The following is a 23,714-nucleotide window of genomic DNA, read 5'->3' as shown; positions in this document are numbered from 1 at the left end:
TTTATTTAAATTAAGACTTTATCTTTTTAGAGCACTTTTAAGTTCACAGCAAAACTGAGGGGAAGGTACAGAGATTGCCAATATTCTCCCTGACCCCCACACATGCATAACCTCCCCTATTTTTAACATCCTCCACCAGAGTGGTACATTGGTTACAACTGATGAACCTACAATTGATGAACCTACAATGAACCTACATCATTATCACCCAAGGTCCATAGATTATATTAGGGTTCACTCTTGGTGTTGTACATTCTATAGGTTTGGACAAATGTATAGTGATATGTATCCATCATTATGGTATCATGCCCTAAAAAGTCATCTGTGCCCTGCCTGTTCATCCTGCCCTATCCCTGAACCCCTGGCAACCTCTGATCTTTATTCGGTCTCCATAGTCTTGCTTTTCCCTGTGTGTCATACAGTAGGAATCACACAGTGTGCAGCCTTTTCAGGTTGGCTTCTCTCACTTAGTCACATGCATCTAAGGTTCCTCCAGGTCTTTTCGTGGCTTGATGGTTCATTTGCTTTTAGTGCTGAATCATATTCCATTGTCCGGTTATGCCACAGGTTATTTATCTATTAAATTGCTAAAAGATGTCTTGGTTGCTTCCAAGTTTGGGCAGTTGTGAATAAAGCTGCTATAAACATCCATGTGCAGGCTTTTGTGTGGACAAGGTTTCAACTCCTTTGGATAAATACCAAGGAGCACAATTACTGGTTCATGTGGTAAGAGTATGTTTTTTGCAAGGAACCGCCAAAGTGTCTTCCAGAGTGGCTGCACCATTTTGCATTCCCGCCAGCAATGGATGAGACTTCCTGTTGCTCCCCATCCGCACCAGCATTTGGTGGTGTTAGTGTTCTGGTTTTGGCCATTCTGATAGGTGTGTAGTGGCGTCTCATTGTGGTTTTAATTTGCATTTCTCTGATAACATATGATGTGAAGTATCTTTTCATATGCTCATTTGCCATCTGTATATCTTCTTTAGTGAGGTGTCTGTTAAGATCTTTGGCCCAGTTTAAAATCAGGTTGTTTTCTTATTGAATTTAAGAGTTCTCTGTATACTTTGGATAAGAGACCTTTATCACATGTGTTGTTTGCAAATACTTTCTCCCAGTCTGTGGCTTGTCTTCTCATTCTCTTGGCATTGTGTTTCAGAAGTTTTTCATTTTAATGAAGCAGTTTATCAACTGTTTCTTTCACGTATTATGCCTTTGTTGATGTATCTAAAAAGTCATCACCATACCCAAGGTCATCAAGGTTTTCTCCTGTGTTATCGTCTAGGAGTTCTGTAGTTTTATGTTTTATGTAAATGGATCTGTGATCCATTTTGAATTAATTTTTGTGAATGAGTGAAAGAACTGTGTCTAGATTCTTTTTTTTTTCTTTCGCATGTGGATGTCCAGTTGTTCTAGCACAATTTGTTGAAAAGACTATTTTTTTCTCCATTATATTGCCTTTGCTACTTTGTCAAATATCAGTTAATTGTATTTGTGTGAGTCTATTTCTGGTTTCTCTATTCTGTTGCACTGTTGAATTTGTCTATTCTTTCATCAGCACCACACTGCCCTGATGGAGCTTTATAGCAAGCCTTGGAGTCAGGTAGTATCAATCTTCCCACTGTGTTCTTCTTCAGTATTGTTGGCTATTCTGGCACTTTTGCCTCTACATATAAACTTTAGAATCAGTTTGTCGATATCGACAACTTGGTGGGATTTTGCTGGGGATTGCATTGAATCTATAGATCAAAATGGGAAGAACTGACATCTTGACAATATTGAGTCTTTCCAACCATTAACATGGAACAATTTTTTTAGTTCTTCTTTGATCTTTGATTTTGTTCATCAGAGTTTTGTGGTTTTCCTCATAGAGATCTTATACATATTTTGTTAGATTTATACATAAGTATTTAACTTTTAGGAGTGCCCAGCTCAGGTTTAATGCCAAAATTTAAACATACAAAATTTAAAAATTGCCAAGTTTTAAACATACAAAAATGAACCAAAAGGACCTGCACGGAAGGGGAGATGCAGCACATCCAAAGGGAAGCTTCCAGAGTATGGGAGTGTGGAGTTCCAGAGTTTGGAGGAAGACACTGGAACTCACCAGAAAGATACCCCACGTCCAAAGACAAAGGAGAAGCCACGATGAGACGGTAGGAGGGGCACAATCACAATAAAATCAAATCCCGTAAGTGCTGAGTGGGTGACTCACAAACTGGAGAACACTTATGCCACAGAAGTCCACCCACTGGAGTGAAGGTTCTGAGCCCCACCTCAGGCTTCCCAACCTGGGGGTCTGGCAACGGGAGGAGAAATTCCCAGAGAATCAGACTTTGAAGGCTAGTGGGATTTGATTGCAGGACTTCAACAGGACTGGGGGAAACAGAGACTCCACTCTTGGAGGGCACACACAAAGTAGTCTGCACACCAGGACCCAGGGAGAAGGAGCAGTGACCCCATAGGAGACTGAACCAGACCTGCTGCCTAGTGTTGGAGGGTCTCCTGCAGAGGTAGAGAGTGGCTGTGGCTCACCATGGGGACAAGGACACTGGCAGCAGAAGTTCTGGGAAGTACTCCTTGGCATGAACCCTCCCGGAGTCTGCCATTAGCCCCACCAAAGAGCCTGTAGCCTCCAGTGCCAGGTCACCTCAGGCCAAACAACCAACAGGGAGGGAACTCAGCCCCACCCATCAGTAGACAAGCAAATTAAAGTTTTACTGAGCTCTGCCCAGCAAAGCAACACACAGCTCTACCCACCACCAGTCCCACCCATCAGGAAACTTGCACAAGCCTCTTAAATAGCCTCATCCACCAGAGGGAAGACAGCAGAAGCAAAAAGAACTACAATCCTGCAGCCTATGGAACGGAAACCACATTCAGAGAAAGATAGACAAAATGAAAATTCAGAGGACTATGTACCAGATAAATGAACAAGATAAAACACCAGAAAAACAACTAAATGAAGTAGAGATAGGCAACCTTCCAAAAAAAGAATTCAGAATAATGATACTGAAGATGGTCCAGGACCTCAGTTAAAGAATGGAGGCAAAGATTAAGAAGATAACAGGAAATGTTTAACAGGAAAACAAATACCATATGCAAACATATATATATGGAATCTAAAAAAAAAAAAAGGTTTTGATGAACCTAGGGGCAGAAGAGGAATAAAGACGCAGACACAGAGAATGAACTTGAGGACACAGGGAGGGGGAAGGGTAGGCTGCGGCGAAGTGAGAGAGTAGCATTGACATATATACACTAGCAAATGTAAAATAGCTAGTGGGAAGCAGCTGCATAGCACAGGGTACTTTGTGACCACCTAGAGGGGTGGGATACGGAGGGTGGGAGGGAGGCGCAAGAGGGAGGGGATATGGGGATATATGTATACATATAACAGATTCACTTTGTTACACAGCATAAACTAACACAATATTATAAAGCAATTAGACTCCAATAAAGATGTTTAAAAAAAACTACACTTAAAAATGTCAAAAAAAAAAAAGAAATGTTTAACAAAGACCTAGAAAAATTACAGAACAAACAAACAGAGATGAACAATACAATAAATGAAATGAAAAATACACTAGAAGGAATCAATAGCAGAATAACTGAGACAGAACAATGGATAAATGACTGGGAAGATAGAATGGTGGAAATCATGGCCACGGAACAGAAAAAAGAAAAAGGAATGAAAAGAAATGAAGACAGCTAGGGCACCTCTGGACAACATTAAACACACCAACATTCATATTATAGGGGGCCCAGAAGGAGAAGAGAGAGAGAAAGGACCTGAAAAAAAATTGAAGACATTATAGTCGAAAACTTCCCTAACATGGGAAAGGAAATAGCCACCCAAGTCCAGGAAGCGCACAGAGTGCCAGGCAGGATAACGCCAAGGAGAAACACACCAAGACACATAGTAATCAAATTGACAAGAATTAAAGACACAGAAAAATTATTGAAAGCAACAAGGGAAAAACAACAAATAACATATAAAGGAACTCCCATACGGTTAATAGCTGATTTCTCAGCAGAAACTCTACAAGCCAGAAGGGACTGGTACCATATATATAAAGTGATGAAAGGGAAGAACCTAAAACCAAGATTACTCTACCCATCAAGGATCTCATTCAGATTCGACAGAGAAATCAAAAGCTTTACAGACAAGCAAAAGCTAAGAGAATTCAGCACCACCAAACCAGTTCTACAACAAATGCTAAAGGAAATTCTCTAAGTGGGAAACACAAGAGAAGAAAAAGACCTACAAAAAAAACCCCAAAACAATTAAGAAAAAGGTAATAGGAACATACATATCAATAATTACCTTAAATGTGAATGGATTAAACACTCCAACCAAAAGACAAAGTCTCACTGAATGGATACAAAAACAAGACCCATATACATGCTGTCTACAAGAGAGCCACTTCAGACCTAGGGACACATACAGTCTGAAAGTGAGGAGATGGAAAAAGATATTCCATGCAAATGGAAATCAAAAGAAAGCTGGAGTAGCAATACTTATATCAGATAAAATAGACTTTAAAATAATGTTACAAGAGACAAGGAAGGACACTACATAATGATCAAAGGATCAATCCAAGAAGAAGATATAACAATTATAAATATATATACACTCAACATAGGAGGACCTCAGTACATAAGGCAAATGCTAACAGCTATAACAGAAAATTAATAAGGAAACACAAGCTTTAGATGACACAATAGACCAGATAGATTTAATTGATATTTATAGGACACTCCATCCAAAAACAGCAGATTACACTTTCTTCTCAAGTGCACATGGAACATTCTCCAGGATAGATCACATCATGGGTCACAAATCAAGCCTCCGTAAATTTAAGAAAATTGAAATCATATCAAGCATCTTGACCACCATGCTATGAGATTAGAAATCAATTACAGGGAAAAAAACGTAAAAAACACAAAACACATGGAGGCTAAACAATACGGTACTAAATAACCAAGAGATCATTGATGAAATCAAAGAAGAAATCAAAAAATACCTAGAGACAAATGACAACGAAAACATGATGATCCAAAACCTATGGGATGCAGCCAAAGCAGTTCCATGAGGGAAGTTTATAGCAATGCAACCCTACCTCAAGAAACAAGAAAAATCTCAAATAAACAATCGAAACTTACACCTAAAGGAACTAGAGAAAGAAGAACAAACAAAACCCAAAGTTAGTAGAAGGAAAAAAGTCATAAAGATCAGAGAAGAAATAAATGAAATAGAAACAAAGAAAACAATACCAAAGATCAATAAATTTAAAACTGGTTCTTTGAGAAGATAAACAAAATTGATAAACCTTTAGCCAGACTCATCAAGAAAGAGAGAGAGTAATGAAATCAATAAAATTAGAAATGAAAAAGGAGAAGTTACAATGGACACCGCAGAAATACAAAGCATCCTAAGAGACTACTACAAGCAACTCTATGCCAATAAAATGGACAACCTGGAAGAAATGGACAAATTCTTAGAAAGGCATAACCTTCCAAGACTGAACCAGGAAGAAATAGAAACTATAAACAGACCAATCACAAGTAATGAAATTGAAACTGTGATGAAAAATCTTCCAACAAACAAAAGTCCAGGACCAGATAGCTTCACAGGTGAATTCTATCAAACATTTAGAGAAGAGCTAACACCTATTCTTCTCAAACTCTTCCAAAAATATGCAGAGGGAGGAACAATCCCAAGCTCATTCTATGAGGCCACAATCACCCTGATACCAAAATCAGACAAAGATACTACAAAAAAAAATTAAAGACAAATATCACTGATGAATATAGATGCAAAAATCCTCAAAAGAATACTAGCAAACAGAATCCAACAACACATTAAAAGGATCATACACCATGATCAAGTGGGATTTATCCTAGGGATGCAAAGATTCTTCAATATATGCAAATCAATCAATGTGATACACCATATTAACAAATTAAAGAATAAAAACCATATGATCATCTCAATAGATGCAGAAAAAGCTTTTGACATAATTCAACACCCATTTATGATAAAAACTCTCCAGAAAGTGGGCATAGAGGGAACTTACCTCAACATAATAAAGGCCATATATGACAAACCCACCACCAACATCATTCTCAGTGGTGAAAAACTGAAACCATTTCCACTAAGATCAGAACAAGACAAGGTTGTCCACTCGCACCACTGTTATTCAACATAGTTTTGGAAGTTTTAGCCACAGCAATCAGAGAAGAAAAAGAAATAAAAGGAATCCAAATCAGAAAAGAAGTAAAGCTGTCAGTTTGCAGATGATACTATACATAGAGAATTCCAAAGATGCTACCAGAAAACTACTAGAGCTAATCAATGAATTTGGTAAAGTAGCAAGATACAAAATTAATGCACAGAAATCTTTTGCATTCCTATACACTAATAATGAAAAATCTGAAAGAGAAATTAAGGAAACACTCCCATTTACCATTGCAACAAAAAGAATAAAATACCTAGGAATAAACTTCCCTAAGGAGACAAAAGACCTGTATGCAGAAAACTATAAGACAGTGATGAAAGAAATTAAAGATGATACAAACAGATGGAGAGATATACCTTGTTCTTGGATTGGAAGAATAAACATTGTGAAAATGACTCTACTACCCAAAGCAACCTACAGATTCAATGCAATCCCTATCAAACTACCAATGGCATTTTTCACAGAACTAGAATAAAAAATTTCACAATTTGTATGGAGAAACAAAAAACACCGAATAGCCAAAGCAATCTTGAGACAGAAAAACGGAGCTGGAGGAATCAGGCTCCCGGACTTCAGACTATACTATGAAGCTACAGTAATCAAGACAATATGGTATGGGCACAAAAACGGAAATATAGATCAATGGAACAGGATAGAAAGCCCTGAGATAAACCCATGCACATATGGTCCCCTTATTTTTGATAAAGGAGGCAAGAATATACAATGGAGAAAAGACAGCTTCTTCAATAAGTGGTGCTGGGAAAACTGGACAGCTACGTGTAAAAATGAAATTAGAACACTCGCTAACACCATACACAAAAATAAACTCAAGATGGATTAAAGACCTAAATGTAAGGCCAGACACTATCAAACTCTTAGAGGAAAACATAGGCAGAACACTCTATGACATAAATCACAGCAAGATCCTTTTTGACCCACCTCCTAGAGAAATGGAAATAAAAACAAAAATAAACAAATGGGACCTAATGAAACTTACAAGCTTTTGCACAGCAAAGGAAACCATAAACAAGATGAAAAGACAACCCTCAGAATGGGAAAAAATATTTGCAAATGAAGCAACTGTCAAAGGATTAATCTCCAAAATTTACAAGCAGCTCATGCAGCTCAATATCAAAAAAACAAACAACCCACTCCACAAATGGGCAGAAGACCTACATAAACATTTCTCCAAACAAGATATACAGATTGCCAACAAACACATGAAAGGATGCTCAACATCTGTAATCATTAGAGAAATGCAAATCATAACTACAATGAGGTATCACCTCACACCGGTCAGAATGGCCATCATCAAAAAAATCTACGAACAATAAATGCTGGAGAAGGTGTGGAGAAAAGGGAACTCTCCTGCACCATTGGTGGAAATGTAAACTGATGCAGCCACTATGGAGAACAGTATGGAGGTTCCTTAAAAAACTAAAAATAGAACTACCATATGACCCAGCAATCCCACTACTGGGCATATACCCTGAGAAAACCATAATTCAAAAAGAGTCATGTACCACAATGTTCATTGCAGCTCTATTTACAATAGCCAGGTCATGGAAGCATCCTAAATGCCCATCAACAGACAAATGGATAAAGAAGATGTGGCACATATTTACAATGCAATATTACTCAGCCATAGAAAGGAATGAAATTGGGTCATTTGTAGAGACGTGGGTGGACCTAGAGACTGTCATACAGAGTGAATTAAGTCAGAAAGAGAAAAGCAAATATCGTATATTAACGCATACATGTGGAATCTAGAAAAATGGTACAGGTGAACCAGTTTGCAGGGCAGAAATAGAGACACAGATGTAGAGAACAAACGTATGGACACCGGGGGGGGGGAAAGCGGGGCGGGTGGTGGTGATGGTGGGATGAACTGGGAGATTGGGATTGACACATATACACTAATATGTATAAGCTAGATAACTAATAAAAAGAAAAAAGTGAACCAAAAAACTAATAGCAGAAAATTGGGTGAATCTTTTTACAATCTAGGCACTAACTATGTACCAGGTACTATTGTTGTAAGTGCTCTTGTATATAACAACTAATTTAATCTCACAGCACTAGGAAGTAAGTATTATTATGATTCATATTAAAGATGAGGAAACTGAGGTTAAGTGTCTTGTCTAAGATTGTAGGGCTAGTAAGCAGAAGAGATAGAATTTGAACCTCGGCATTCTGGCTCTAGAGCTACACTGCTTCTATGATGACCAAATATATGTAGTACCTCTTATACACCCTGTGTATATGCACATGTGATGTTTAAGTTCTGAATTTTAAAAATATTATAAGGGAAGTAAAAAATATACTAAAAACTGGGAAAATATTTGCAACCTGTATTATAGACAAGGTACTGAAGTTTTAAATTTGCAAAGAGCTCATACAAATCACTAACAAATGAAGAAAGGAAGGAAGGAAGGAAGGAAGGGAGGGAGGGAGGGAAGCCAGACAGACAGATATAAACAGGCAGTTCACTGAATAGAAATACCAAAGGCCAATAAGCTTATGCACAATGTCACTCATCTTTAAAAAGTATAATTTAAAACAACGCTGAGATATCATTTTTTACTTACCACATTGTCAAGTATTGAAAAGTTTAGTAATATTCAGTGTTTTGACCAATTGGAAGAAAACAGACACACCCTACTGTTAGAAGTGTAAAATGGTAAAACTTTAAAATGGTAATTTGTCAACATCCATCAAAATGTTTAACGTACCTATCATTCGACACATTACTTCCACAGACATATAAGTGGCTGAAGACATATACACACAAGAAGGTTCACTGCATCAGTATTTATAACATTGCTACTGAAACACTGTCTGCACAGCAATGATAATCTACAGATGGCTTGTTATTAGTCTGCTGGGAGATCAGGGGCCAGAATGTAAGTCAGCTATACTTCTAAGAGCACTGTGAGTTAAGGTGACAATCTTTTTTCATAGAAAGAATTTCTTGATTAAGAAAACAGTATATTGATTTGTATTTTGATGAAAGTTCCTTATCTCGATGTGAAACAGCACTTTGAATAGCACTAGTTTATAATAACTAAAAATTGGAAATAACTCTTAAGTCCATAGGGGTATTTGTTGGATAAATTTAATAATCTGAAACCAAAATCCTATGCATTCATTTAAAATAAGGAAAGCTACATATAGTATATATGTCTATATACTGTATATGTATACACACACAGGATGGAGTGTAAAAAATGTTGCAAAGCAGTAGGAATATAGTACCAAGTACAAGATGAAAAAGCACAAGGTTGTATGTACATAGAGTTTCTGGAAGCATACACAAGACGTTGTGAACCATGGTTATCTTTGGGATGTGGGATTGGGATCGTGGAGAGATAGGGCATGGGGCTTTTTATCTTGTGTCCCTCTATACTGCTTCAATGTCTCTACAACTAGCACAGGCTACACTTATAATGTTTTAAAACATGAATTAAAATTTTTTGTTTATAAGTCATGAATCAGGCTCACTGAAGATCAGGTTTCCAGAAACTGGAAATTTGGGCTGAGATTTGTTTCAGAAGACTTATTGAGACAATCTTTACATGGGATGAATTTCCATGGAGTCATTTGTGTAAAGATGTAACAACACATCAGCCTGTTTTTCCAAACTCAGAAATCTGTTTTTCTCACCTTAAAAAAAAGTTTATTATGGCCAATGCACACACCTCCCAAACCAAATTTTTAGTTCATCTCTAGGATGGGTCTCAAAGCTGGGAAGCGGTGAAGTCAGGACTCTATCCCTGCAGTGTGACAATCAATGACCTAATTCTGATCATAACTGTTATAAAGCAGCACAGGACCAAAAGACTCTTTGTACTCAAGAAGTCCCAAAGATGGTGGAACATAACAAGTCTTTTCAAAATCTAGGGGTCCTATATGCTTCACGGAAACCACAATTTATTCTGCCAAAAATTATGGGATATTAGGCCTTTCACAGTCATCTGGAACTCATTAATAATCGTTAACATTTGTACAGTACCATGCAGTTTGCAAAGCACTTTTCTATCCACTGTCTTACTTAATCCTCATAACAGACCTTTGGAGTAGGTAAATTTCATAGATCAAATTTTACAGATGCAAACACTGGGTACAGAAGGCTTATGCTTATTCCCCAAAGTCACTCAGAAGTGAAGAGGCAAAGCCAGGTTGCGCGGGCCCAAGTTCTACCACCACCCCACACTGCCTTCCAAGGCACGGTCGACCTAAGCGGCCCCAGACGGGAGAGTCTGTGCAGCTTGCTCTTATTTTCTGTGTTTATTTGCATGATGTTATGCCTTTGAGCTGGATGAGTTTAAAAGCAGACCATGGCTGTTGCCACTGTTTGCTAAACATTGCTACTTGGAGCAGGCAGAGAGTACAGACAGCAGCTTGAGTTCTTAGTCATCTTGAACAGGATCAAGCAGGACAAATAGAGGGGAAAGCAATTCTTGCTGTTTGGAATGAAGGCATTGCACATGCTGTGTTTTCTATGGGCATGTCTGTTCTTCCCTACCTTTGTTCTACTTTAAGCGTTTCTCCAGGAATTTCAAACTAATGACAATAAAATGATCTTTCTTGAAGTTCTAATTGATACCAACTTTTACCATTTCACTGCAATCTTTCACGTCAGACAGCTTTCCTTTCTCAAGGCTCTTTATTAAACTACCCACATCTCATATTCCATTTATATTTCTACTTTCTTGCACATAAACCCTATATAAGGGAATTAAAATTATGTGATAATGCCTTCCATTTATTGAGCACCTATTAAATGCCAAGCACTGTGGTAGGCACTTTACATATTGTATATTATCTCTGAACCCTGCAGCAAAGTCTACAGGGTGTAACTCATTACTCTCACTTTGCAGATGAAGAAACTGAAGCTGAGAGTGACCGAGTCTGGACCCTACAGTAGTGAGTGGCAGAGCTGGGATGCAAACGTACATCTGTTTAGCCTCAAAGCCAAGGTTCTCTCCAGTGCACAGCACCCGGTAATAATGCGTATTGTATTAGCTACCGGAAGAAGGTTTTTAATGAAAATGTTCATTTTAAAGTTATGTATTTTATCAGTTAGCATCATACTTTTCCTCGGCTCTTAAAGGGTGGGTTGTTGGTCCAAGGTGATGAAATTCAACCCTAATATAAATGCAGTGCCCCGATATCATATCCCTGACCAACCTAAGGAGAATTATGGCATATAATGGACCCTTCTGTTCTCCTGCTCTCTCCACCTGGTCAACTCTCAAAGGAAAACAAAATTCGTAGGATCATTGAGGTCTAGAAATTAACTTTTATTTTAAATCTGTCAAGAACTCCTAGCAGTTACTAAATTTATTAAAATGATTACATATGGTAAAACAAAGAATAGAGGTAATTCTATTTCTCTACAACATAAATTATGAGTTAGAGTCTCAGCAGCTGACTCAGCATTGTTGAAGATGCTTTTAAAGGATTGGGGGGACTTTGATTTCCAGAAAATGTGAAAGCAGCAAAAGAAAAAATAAAGTAAAAGTAATTGCAATTGGAGCTATTTTGCCAGGATGTGCTAATTATCAAATCGCCTTGGTGTATTTATAGGCCAGACTCCAAGCTTTGGTATTTAAAAAAAGTCATGTGAAGAGCTGACCTACACTGGCTTCTCATCCATGGTTTATAACGTAGAACAAATTTGTTGTTTCTTTTTGAAAAGATGGTAAAAATGAATTATGACTAATTCAAATAAAAAAACAGCCAGCATCCATTCATCTAACTGAAATATGTAAAAACAAAAACAATTTTATTAAAATATTTAATACCAGAATAACTTATAATAGTATGAAAAAGAGTGAAGTACTTGTCCTTAGTTTTCACTGACATGATCACATTTTCGAAAAATTGTTTTATAAAGATTCCAAAGTTTTATCATGGATCTGTAACTATTTATGGATCTTGTAAACCAGAAGAACTCATACTTCATCTGATCATACAGTCATAACTTACATATCTTGCTTTGCACTTACTCTTACTGCAAACAGCAATTTAGAAAACAAAGTAAAAATATATATATGTACAAAATATTTTAATATCAAATTATTTTCATTACACTAAATAAACCCAATCCCCAAATGTTATGTTACATGAAAAAGTGTCCTACAATGTATATCAAGACTGATACTGTCCATATATCAACTAGAGCAGCCTCTGGTTTTAAAAGCATTTTGCAAAATAAAGAAAAATGTCACCACGTGGCTGCACTGTTGGCTGTCATTCACACTCACAAAAACGCTTTCCAGTTTTAAAAAAAATTTATAAAATAGGTTACATACTCAGAAAAAAAATCCCACCATAAAAGAGACAAATCCTTTTTACTTCTCTGAGCACAAATATTCTGTTATATTTGGCATCCCTACTGTTTATTCAAATTTCAAGCCACCCCAAGCTGATTAGAATATTAACGTTTGATTGAAAAAGATCTTCTTTCTTGGTATTGATTATTCTCACTCCGTGATAGTCTAATTTAGAAACAAAATGTTCTTTCTTTTAATACATGATTTCACCTTAATGTCCTATTTGGCAAAATTCAGAGACTGTTCAATGTTTTGTTTCCCATATGTTTTAAATTTAAAAATCAATTTTGTGTGTATATGTATATCCACATCGAGATACATTTCTTTTATTACCTTGTTCTCAATGCAATATAAGTTGTCCATCAGCAACTGTAATTTGAAATGGACCAAATAAGAGGTTTTTAGCTATTCCATATGAAAAACAGTTTCCATTACAAAAAACACTGAACTCTAATGCAAACAGGATTATGTTTTAAACCTAAACTATAGTTTTAGTTTTATACGGGAACATTTCAAGTTATTTAGATAATAAACTTTTTGAAAACTTCGGCAAAACTTGAGAAAAAGAAAATCCAAATCAATTCTGAAGAGCATTGTGGTGTTTTCCAGCAGTGCTTACAAACTTTTTTTCTGATCACATTCACTGCCATTTTTCTTGAATGTACACATTATGTGATCCCCGAACCTTTTATTTTGGAACTTTGTAACCAACCAGATATGCAGGCAAGATACATGCATAAAATTCTCACTGTCCCTCTGCAAAGCACACTGAACAATTTTAAATACTTCAGAATTTTTTTTTTTAAGGGAACATTTCATTTGGGCTGAACAGATTTCCAGGTTTTAACATGTGAATTAGTGGATACATTTCAAGGGCTTTCAGCAATTACGGTTTCAGTCCTGGCGTGGGTAGGTCCATCTGGAATGGCACTCACAGTCTAATGAGCATTGTGGTGTTGTCATTTTGAGGCACAGCTGCTCTACTATGCCCACGTTGCAGCTTATTTTCGGGAAAGCAAGGCACTTACTGTAATAGCAATGCAGACATTTTATGCATACTTGGAGTAACATAAAATAAGTTAATATTTTTGATTAAAGTGAGGTCTTATAATTTATACGTCTTTTATAGAAGCAACTAAATGATATATTTAGGGCGATGAAAAATAAGAAGAGGTTTGAAAAGGAGTCATTTTCACTCCTGCTCCAGCTCCTAGGATGAGGGTTTATGAAAAGACACTGATGCGAAGAACAGCCATCGATCTGAAAAGCGACAAGCTCTTAAAACTGCTGAACCAGGGGCACTTTGACTGTCTTCACTTCTGCAATGTGGGACGACTTCTGGATAATGCAGCTGGTGGTCCCCTGCAGCTTGTCTTTTCCCTGTGCGAGATTTGTTAAGGCCATGGCTGCATTGATCTCCTTCCAGTACGTGTCGTCCTTGCTCGGTCCCTTTCTATTAGCTGCACTACATTTAAGCAGAACAGAAAGAAAATGATCAAACTCACGGCAGGGTACGTAGAGAAGACCATCACTGAAAAGCACAGATGGCAAATAAAAAGATACCGCTCACCTGTCACCCTTATTGGATCTGTTTTCCAGAGTGTCTGTAAAGAAAAGCAAAAATTTGATTACTTTTCTTTTTTGCTATCTTTTTAAATCTCAGGCCTTTCATCATTAATTACGAGGAATGAAAGTTCGTCAGGAAACATGTTGAAAATTGATTACACTTTTTTTTTTTTTTTTTTTTTACAAAGAAGATGTGAAAAAAAATCTCTTTGCAAAGAAGCAGGAATAAGATGAGAAGAGGTAATAAAGAATAAAAAGTGGCTCTCATAAACATACAAACATCTGAGGTCAATTTGTTCTGAGACACTGATTGGGCATTTTGGTGAGAAGGGCGATGGCACAGGGAAAGAGTGCTGACTGTTCCGGGGCAGATTCTGGTCTCACCCCACTACTCGCCGGCCGTGTGCCTTTGGGCAGATCGTGATGCCGCGTGAGGTCTGGGGTACAGCTTCCTGAACTATAAAATAAAGGGGTTCCTAGATGATCTTCAGGGTGCCTGTGGCTCGGCAGTCTATGATTTCACGGAAATCAAACCTTCATCTCAGAAAAAGGACTGGTAGATAGGCCCCTCTGGCGAGTTAGCCGATGAATAACAGACCCAGTGCTGACAGCAACGCAGGATTCCTGGCAGGTTGGAATAAGCAGGCACTGGTCTGTGAGCTCCACACGGACCCCTCATCCTGCAGGACGTGAAAGTCAGGCTTGCTGCTTCACTCAGAGCACTAATGTCTATCAGAACCACACCTTATAAAGGAGGACGAAATGGGTTCTTGATCCGGATTAAACCTCTCTGGGGGAGCTCCTCTGGCCAAAAGAACAAGGTGTCAGGAACACAAAAATAGACATGCTGGAGGGAAAGATTCCAGAGGGTAAAGAGGGACAGCAGCATGGCACGGGAGGTTAGAACAAAGAGTGGGGCTGGAGCTCCCAGCAGCCTTAGAGACGCCAGAAATACAGCGGGTAAACCTCCGCCACCAGCACCACCACCAACAGCATCGAGAACCTCCAGAACGAAGCCCTGCACCCCACGCAAGAAGCACGAGGAACAGCGAGTCTGCTCACAGCGTCTTCGAGCTCCACGGCCTCTGGAAAGCTGGCTTTTCCTGCCCTCAGTTCTCTCCCTTTGCTCTCCTCCCCTAACTCCCCGGCAGTGCTCAAAGCTAGTTTGCCGCGGTGCAGCCTCATCTCCAGCCCTGGGCTCCCAGAGAGTCGTGGAACTCGGAGAGACCTGGGGGTGGGGGGGGCGGAGATCAGGAACATGATCATAATATAGTCCAACCAGGGCAACATTTCCCAGGGACGTGACCGTGTCGACAAGGCAGCTAAACCTTGATGCCCCCGATGGATGAAAGAATCAGGGAAAGCTGTTAACACATCCTGAGTCAGGCCAGGCAGTGTAGACCGGGAGATAGTAACGGTCACTGTGAGCTCTTTGCACAGCCTTTCACTCAGGGCCACCCTACCTACCCCGTTGAAAAGGAAGACAAGCAAACACAACAAAAGCGTGTCGTGAATAAATGGCAAGGTTGTTACGAAAAGTAAATGAGATTAAGTGTGTCTGGCCCCAAATGGAACAATAAACGTTAGTCCCTTTGGTCTCCTTTCATTTTAGGGATCTTTGGAAAAATAACTGGACTCCTGAGTAGTTGGTCACCCTCTGGAGCCCTGTTAGCCCTGGATCTTTTGGCCCCTACGAGGTAGGCCTGGCTGGTTAGCCACACCTCTGCTGCTTGATAATTTTGGAATTATAATGTTGCTTACGTAAACAGAAGAAGAAGAATGACAACTTTGAATTCACAGAACCCTCATAACCCTAGTTTACACATCACGTCCTCCATGTGGGCACGATTCCAAGCACTTTGTGTCTTAGCTTATTCAGCATTCGTGTCTCTGCTGTCTGTCAAGTCTTTCTCCGTTTGGTGCTATTAACTGCAAATCTTTGCTCAATAATGACAGATACAAGGCACTACCAGAACAGAGAATAAGTCAGTGCCTTTGTTTAGGACAAGAAAAGCTAACAACATTGGACATTTTACAGAGAGAAAAAAAAAAACAAGTTAGGCCTTTGCTCAATTTTGCCCACAAATTGCAACAATTCTGTTGCCAAAGTGAAGCAATAGGTTATGGAGATATTTATCCAATGGAAAAGACTTGGCAAAAGCAGAATAAGTTCCATGAAGGTTAAATAACATTAGGGAAATAACAAAACATAATTTAGAAAAGACCATGTAACTGATGCTCTGGCTTACGAACGGAGCTGTCTCGCATGTACACAGGGGACCAGCATCCGATTCCCCACCTGGATGGTCAACAGGGTGCGGACAACAGGAAGGAAGCCCGTGGCTGCCGACTCTGTAGGTGGAAGGGGGACACGCAGGTCCCTGGGAAGGCCCAGGAGAGCTTGTGCAAGGTGAAGTGTGAACCAGGATGTCCCGCAGCCCTGCGGCCAGCCAGACGCCGCGAGCACCAGCCCCCCGTGGCTGCCGGCCAGAGGGCTGCCACCAGGAAACAAGGTTACTACGGCCAACCGTGAAGTCACAAAACTCTGCTTACTCTTGGGGTGTATGTGTTTTACAGTTGGGTGCCTACGAAAATACGTCTGAAGTGTAAACACAGAGACCCCGATCCCCGTTTGGGCATTCTTAATTAGTTTCACGAATTTCGACAATGTCCTCGCAGCGAAGATGAATCCTGTAATTTATGTCTAAGGCAGAGGGCACTTAGTTCAGTGTCACTTGGTATGGGCTCAGGTTCCTTTCCCAGCAACAGAAGAAAAGGCTTCATAAAAAGGAATGAAGAGAAGACACACTTTGCTTCTCTGTCAGTAGTCCATGTTAACACAGCATGTAACAAAGTTCGACGTCAAAGACTTCGAACCAACAAGCAAAAGCTGACTACTGGGGGGTCAAAAGCTGCTTTGGGGGCATCTCTGTGCCGAGGGTGGTTTTGGTGCACAGCGTAAATTGGTGCTGGAAGGGCGTGCTTCTCCTGCTGCTGCTGCTGGCCAGCTGCCCGCATCACTGGGGTTCTATGCATCCGAGAGCCACCTCCTGCAGAGCAGCGGTTCCCAGAAGCACCGGCAGAAGACAGCAAACAGGGGCCCTTTTACTCTGAAACATCTGTACTTTCGTAGGACAGCGAAGGACGATAAGCATCTGGCAGTCTGGGGAGACGGTTTTCTCTTCCTTACGCTGAGATGAAATCTGGGGAGACGCCCCAGCGGCTTTAGAGAACGGAGGTCGTTTGAGGGGGCCTCGGACAATTCACAATCCGCTCATTCTGTTAAGTGTGCTAAATGTGAAATGTTCTTTTTCATGTGCTCTTTTCCTTTGAAGTATAAACTCACCGGCACTTATCTGGTTCAAGTATTTTGTGTCTCTTCAGCCAGTCTTCAGTATTTAAGCAGTGGTGGGTTTCTGGACCACCACTCAACGCCACTTCAGCAGACAGGAGGTCTCTCACCAGACCCCCTCCAGAAGCGGCACCCAGTAGCTCAAGAGAGGGTGTGACAGGAGCAGGAAAGGGTTCTGAACGCTGCTGAGCCAGAGCGGACGCCCGCCCGCCGTCACTGCCCATGCACAGACCCGGGTTCGAGGCCAGCTCAGCTGCGTCTCTCACTCTGCAAGTAGCTTGGCTCTGCCGGTCCCACGTCTGAGCTAAAATGCCTTTTTAGATCCTAAGGTTCCAAAAATCAGCTACGCTGTCAATTATCATAAAAGCAACTGGTTGGCAGGAACAACTTACTGAACCAGCCAAAAGAGCGTGTTTTAAGACCAAAAAAGAAAAGGAATGAAAAAAAGAGATGCGTCGTTAGGAAAATCTTGGATGCTGTAAAACCCAAACCATGTTGAAACTTAAAATGGGGCTATCCTCAGTTTGGACATGTGTTTCCTTATAAAGTTAAGTAGAGAAACATTATAAAGAACATTATAAAGAAAATTCAGTTCTACTGCAACTCGAGATGTGCAAGCACAAAGCCCTGTGGGCAAAGTGTCCATTCAAGTTTGAGAAATGCAGTTTAGAAATATTCATTCTGATATATATTCCTGAGGTAATAATTCTAGTCATAAAAAGAGACAAAAATATGGCCAAATCTTTTGCACTGAGATTTTTTTTCAAATTTAATCAGTAAGTCCTGTTTTAAAATGTTCCACAAAATACTACTCACACCACTGAAAGGTAAATAAAATTAAGATTAAGAAAACAAGTATTTTTAATTAAATAATCTAAAAATCATATATCATCTGTTTCCCTAAATTAAAATGGAAAGAGAGCTCCAGACGCTTGACAAATGTGCCTTCTCACACTTGGTCGGTTTTGGAGCCGCTGCTGGAGAGAGCAGATGTGGACAGCCAGGCTTTAGTGTTTCTGGTCTCAGGGGTCCCGAGAGACCCTGGCGCACAAGACCAGTTTCTGGAGCTATTTACATACTTGGAACCACTGAGATAAAGCACGAGACTCTGGTGAGTCGGGTAGATACAAAGCCTCACTGAAGATTTTGAAATACCGATCGCTCCAGCTTTGCAGGCACTCACACCAGACATTATCTACCCCGTCCCTCTCTACTTCCCCACACGCTGGGCTGGGCTGGGCTCACACACCCTTACAGACTGGTTCCACCGCAGCTCGACATTTCTTTACTTTTAAAAATAGCATCTGTTGTTGTTCTCTAAGAAAGGCATGCAGGTTCACTGCAGAAAATCCAGGAAAAAGTGTAAAAGAGAAAATAGAGGGCATTGACGGATAACTCAGACTAATATTTGGATGTATCGACTCCCAAAGCGAGTTTATATACATTTTTTAAAAAGGAGTCATTTTGTACGTGCTTTAAGATTTTTTTGATGCGGACCATTTTTAAAAGTCTTTATTGAATTTGTTACAATACTGCTTCTGTTTTATGTTTTGGTTTTTTTGGCCGCGAGGCCTGTGGGATCTTAGCTCCGCCACCAGGGATCGAACCCGCACCCCCTGCATTGCAAGGCGAAGTCTTAACCACTGGACCGCCGGGGAAGTCCCTGTACGCGTTTTAGAACTTGCTTTTTCGCTGAACTTCTACTTCTTCCTTACCCTTTTGTTAACAAATAAGATAATAATCTATCATTTGGCTTCCCCTGATGTGGCAATGGTTTTTTTTGTTTTGTTTTTTTGTTTCTTGTTTTTTCGCCTGTGAAAAAGAAACGGCTTGAAAGAATTCAAAATCCAGCTTCGCCCAGTTTAAACTTGAATTTTGAGAGTCTCGAATGTTACAAGAAGGGGTTATCTTTAAAACAACAATTACTAGCATTTCATCATTTAAGCAATCTCAGTTGATAAAGCCACCTTCAAAGACCATGGCAAGGTCTAATGCATTATTTACATAGAAAGCCTATTAAAAACCTATTAAACACCTTTTCTATACCTTTTGCTAGTATTTTAGACCATAGAGATACAAAAAAATGACTTTTTTTCCTTATTATTTAATCTGTAACATCAAAAAATCAGTCCAAATCACAGAATAGGAAATCTAAAGCTCCGATGAGCTCATCCTCAGACTTTAAATTAGAGAGACATTTTAATAGATGTGATATCCCTAAAATCACTCTTGCATCGCCAGGACTGAATTACTGCTAAGTGACTGCTCTTAGACAGCTGTTGCTGCATCACTTCAGGGGAAATGTTTGTGTTATCCTCTCCGGGGTAGTTAGAGCTTTTGAATGAGTAAAGATAAATCATCCCAAGTGATTTTGCTCAAAAAGGAAGGAAAAAAACCTACCCAACAACCTGTAACATTTATCTGTTGATGATTAAACTGCTTTTTCCAGTGCCATGGACCAAAAGTGAATTACGCTTTAAAGCTTCAGCATGACAGGAAGAGACTGCACCAAAACTTGGTGAATATCAAGGCTATAGCTCATGGAAGGATTAGTGGAGCCTTTCGGAATAGTGAAAATTATAAAATGAAACCCGCCTCATCTTCATGGATGGAGCTGGTATTTCTTTTCCCTTTGCAATATACTAGTTAAATTATTTATCCTGAGGCCTTAAAGAATGAGTGGCTTCCAAAATTATTTCAGAGTTTAAAGAAAATCTTTTCCAAAAATTAAGCCAGTGTTTCCTCCAGCCATGACTTCCACCATCTGGAGAAAGATTCTTTTCCTTCCTGCTACCTCTCACGTGGGCTGGCCTCTCTCTATAGCTAATAGTGCCCAGATGTCCTGGATCCGCAAGGTCCCCACCTTCAGCTGCCTTTCTGTCAATGCATCCTCCTCTCTGTCTCCTCCCAGAAAAGAAAGAAATTAGAAACCACACCCCTCTGTTCTGGACCAATAGTGAAGACTGGGGTAGCTGACATCTCAAAGCTTTCAGGATAGGTTATAGTTCCGTTAGCAACAGCAGGACATCTTTATCGTTCCGGGAGCGCCCATGACCGCGGCTACCCCTCTAAGTGTCGATGGGCTCCCTATCAGTTCGGGAGCTACAGAGCCTTCCTTCGGCTTTTCTGATTATGCAGAGGAAAGCAACTTGAGGCTGGTGGTTCCTTATTAATTCCCAGCTGAACCTTTGTTCTGGTAAAACGCGCAGTTATTCTGGCCTCATCAGTCTGGACCGGAGGACGAAAGGCACAGGGCGTGGGACCTGTAACTTGAAAGTAACTTTTCAAATAAGCAGAGAACCACCCAGTGAGAACGTCTCCACTCCACCTTCCATCTTCTCCTCTAAAGACATTAAAGGGCCTCAGTGCTAAGTGACTCTGTGCAGTCCCACTACCAAGGTCGCTCCTCTGTGATCTCAAAGGCTCCACCTTCCCAACGTTGAAAACTTTCCGTCTGAAACTTCACTTTGAAGATGAGAATGCAGCCTACGAGGAGGGAACTGTTAGTGTGGAACCAGAAAGGGGGTCTGGAAATGTTAAATATTCTCATTTCTGTTCTTAGCACGTCATTACTAACTACGAGGGTGGCCTGGTGTGAGGTACAGAGGCAGCATGGGACAGTGGGTGGAGCCCAGACCCTGGAGCCAGACAGCAGGAGTTGGACCCCTGCTCCACCCCTGACTGTGTGACAGCCGGCCATCTGCATGACCTCTCTGTGCTCCGACTTTCTCACCTAGAAAGCAGGGCTAATCGCACTAGACTCAGGTTATGAGGGTTCCATATTTTCTAAAACACGGAGAAGAAAGCTTAAGCATGTATACCAAGAACTACATAAATCCTTGTAAAAATTTCTAAAAATTAACCTCTCCTCTCACTGTATTTTTTACGTCTAGAATATGGGGCTGAATGTAGTCATCAGAAAAAGTAGTATTGTTCAGAGATTTAATATGAAAACCATTATGTAAGGATGAAATATTTTAACTCTGGCCAAAGCCCATGAGCTCAGATTAATGCATTAATTGTGCAGAATCTATCATCTTCAAAGACAAAATGGCTTTTCTGATGCTATTTTGTGCCAGAGTACTATAACATGCCAAGACGAAGAACACTGGAGCCACATTAAAGAATATCTACTAACTTTAAGTGTCTAATGGATTTTGTTACTTCATTTTCTCAAGGGGAATATTGGAGATGTTACCCCAAATGTTTCATCCATGAAAGCTAGGTTTCTAGCCAAAGTCTCAGAAAATGACTTCCTAACTATACATGAATAACTTCTGTGTGTGCCTGTATGTTGCAAAGAGCATTAATTGTTTATAAAAGTGCTCCCTTCTACATGCAAGTTGGGCTACTAGTTCTGAAAACAGGGTGGTCTTACTCTGATTCTTAGCTACACTGTAATTTTGTCCCAATGTCCCAACAATGACATTCATCCTCTAAGTTCTGCGACAGCACAAGGGCTACATAATAGCTGCCACACCACAGTTCTAGGAGGCTGATGTTTAATAAATATGTAGCTGAATAGTGTTAGGTTACAACGTACTAATACGACTTTCTTCAGCAAAAAAAGGCCTTTTAAATGGAAAAATGTGCATTTGCTGTAATCTAGAAACTGGCTGGAAAGTCTGGCTCCATCCATGTATTTTCAAGCTCTTCAGTATCTCTGAAAAATCATCAAAAAGTACTTTTGCTTTGATATATGAACTGAAGTGTATCTTTGAGTTGGCTCACATTATGGCCATGCTTTTCAAATTCCTTAAATTACCAGAAATGACACTTCAGACTAGGAGATCTTGCTGTTAAACCTGTCTGAATGCATTAACACCAGAAATGACACAACAAGAGAGGTGACGTTCGCCAACCCCTTGGATCTTTCAGAAGAGGTGCAAGTGACAGTTCTCTACTCACAGTTCGTCTGCTGTGCTTATTAATAGAAAAGAAGCATATTTTAGACATAAGATGAACAGTATTACCAGTCCTTCTCCTACATTTCAAATACATTTTGATGCTCCTAATACACTTAAAATGTTAAAATTATACTTGGCATGTCAGTGTTCTATGTTCACACATTTCTACATTTAAAGGTTCTGTGATTTTCTGCTTTTAATTTCAGAAACAGTCATTTAAAGTCTGAACTAGGGTGGGGAAGGACTTTCAAATGAAAATTGGGAAGATTTTTGTTGATGGTGTTGAAGGTGGGAGAAGCTGAAAAGCAGGGAAAGGCGTAAAGATGAGGAAGAAGGCCTTGCAGGCCTGGGCTGTGGCTATGGGTCCGAGTGTCCCTAGTCTAGAAGTCTTCTGATGACCCGATCTGACCAAGAGAAGACCAGATAATCACTAGGAATCTACACCCCAAACCATTCATTAAATTCCAGTGGCATATAGATCCTATTTCCCTGCTATCACCTAAATGTAGGATACAAGAAATTTCTAGAAGAGAGTAGGGGATAAGTTGCTTTCACCTAACAAGTTGATCTATTTGGGGAGAAAACAAAAACATTTCATAGATCAAACCCACCTTTTTGTACAATGATTTCTCTGAGGCGCAGGATGTATCTTAGAACCATAAGAAAACAGTTGGCGGGGGGCTTCACTGGTGGCGCAGTGGTTGAGAATCTGCCTGCCAATTCAGGGGACACGGGTTCGAGCCCTGGTCTGGGAAGATCCCACATGCCGCGGAGCAACTAGGCCCGTGAGCCACAACTACTGAGCCTGCGCGTCTGGAGCCTGTGCTCCGCAACAAGAGAGGCCGCGACAGTGAGAGGCCCGCGCACCGCGATGAAGAGTGGTCCCCACTTGCCGCAGCTAGAGAAAGCCCTCGCACAGAAACGAAGACCCAACACAGCCATAAATAAATAAATAAATTAAAAAAAAATTAATTATTAAAAAAAAAAACAGTTGGCAGGTTCACTAGGAACAGGACGTTGGGTGAGTCATTTACGTGCACTGCATCTCAGGTTCGCCTATAAAGTGGGGATAAAATAACCCCTCCATCTTGGGCTTGCGGTGAGGATTAAATGAGGCGCCCAGCGTGAAGCTCGCGGAACAGAGCCCGGTGCACACGAAGGGCTTTGGCGTCACAGCTCCCTGAGCGAAGTGAAGCTGTCAGTCGACCTTTACCAGCTGAGGGGGCCAGCCCAGGTCCCTTGGGGGTGCCGAGGGTCCTATGGCTCAGTAGGATCCGTCGGGGCTGCGTTTAATGAACCAAGTTCCTGATTC

General features: G+C 40.2%; 2 protein-coding genes across 17 annotated transcripts in view; one reads left to right on the top strand and one right to left on the bottom strand.

The window, feature by feature from the left end:
- LOC309654643 (uncharacterized protein) overlaps positions 1 to 23,390 on the top strand; it is a 60,772-nt gene extending 37,382 nt beyond the window's left edge. For 3 of the 7 annotated variants that reach the window (XR_014260363.1, XR_014260365.1, XM_082448982.1), the window contains 2 exons: positions 11,120 to 11,242; positions 21,058 to 23,390. Coding sequence is in view for 3 of the 7 variants with exons in the window: in XM_082448982.1 (XP_082305108.1) it covers positions 11,120 to 11,242; positions 21,058 to 21,093 (159 nt within the window). In the remaining 4 variants the exon portion in view is untranslated. Of the gene's footprint in view, positions 1 to 11,119; positions 12,538 to 14,240 lie in introns of those variants that run through there. The other 4 variants (XR_014260364.1, XR_014260366.1, XM_082448983.1 and 1 more) reach the window with 2 other exon arrangements.
- The window catches only part of MKX (mohawk homeobox), an 85,067-nt gene that overhangs the window by 10,395 nt on the left and 50,958 nt on the right, over positions 1 to 23,714 (bottom strand). For 8 of the 10 annotated variants that reach the window (XM_082448958.1, XM_082448959.1, XM_082448961.1 and 5 more), the window contains exons 6-7: positions 14,148 to 14,181; positions 11,522 to 14,042 (exon numbers count right to left, since the gene is read on the bottom strand). The exons of 1 other annotated variant lie outside the window; for it this stretch is intronic. In XM_082448958.1, the coding sequence (XP_082305084.1) occupies positions 13,856 to 14,042; positions 14,148 to 14,181 (221 nt within the window). In that variant the 3' untranslated portion in view covers positions 11,522 to 13,855. Of the gene's footprint in view, positions 1 to 11,521; positions 14,043 to 14,147; positions 14,182 to 23,714 lie in introns of those variants that run through there. One more of the 10 variants, XM_082448957.1, reaches the window with a different exon arrangement.

This window comes from Balaenoptera physalus (genome assembly GCF_965194825.1).
Source record: "Balaenoptera physalus genome assembly, chromosome: 2".
Lineage (NCBI taxonomy): Eukaryota > Metazoa > Chordata > Mammalia > Artiodactyla > Balaenopteridae > Balaenoptera > Balaenoptera physalus.
This window is presented reverse-complemented; position numbering and strand designations above follow the sequence as displayed.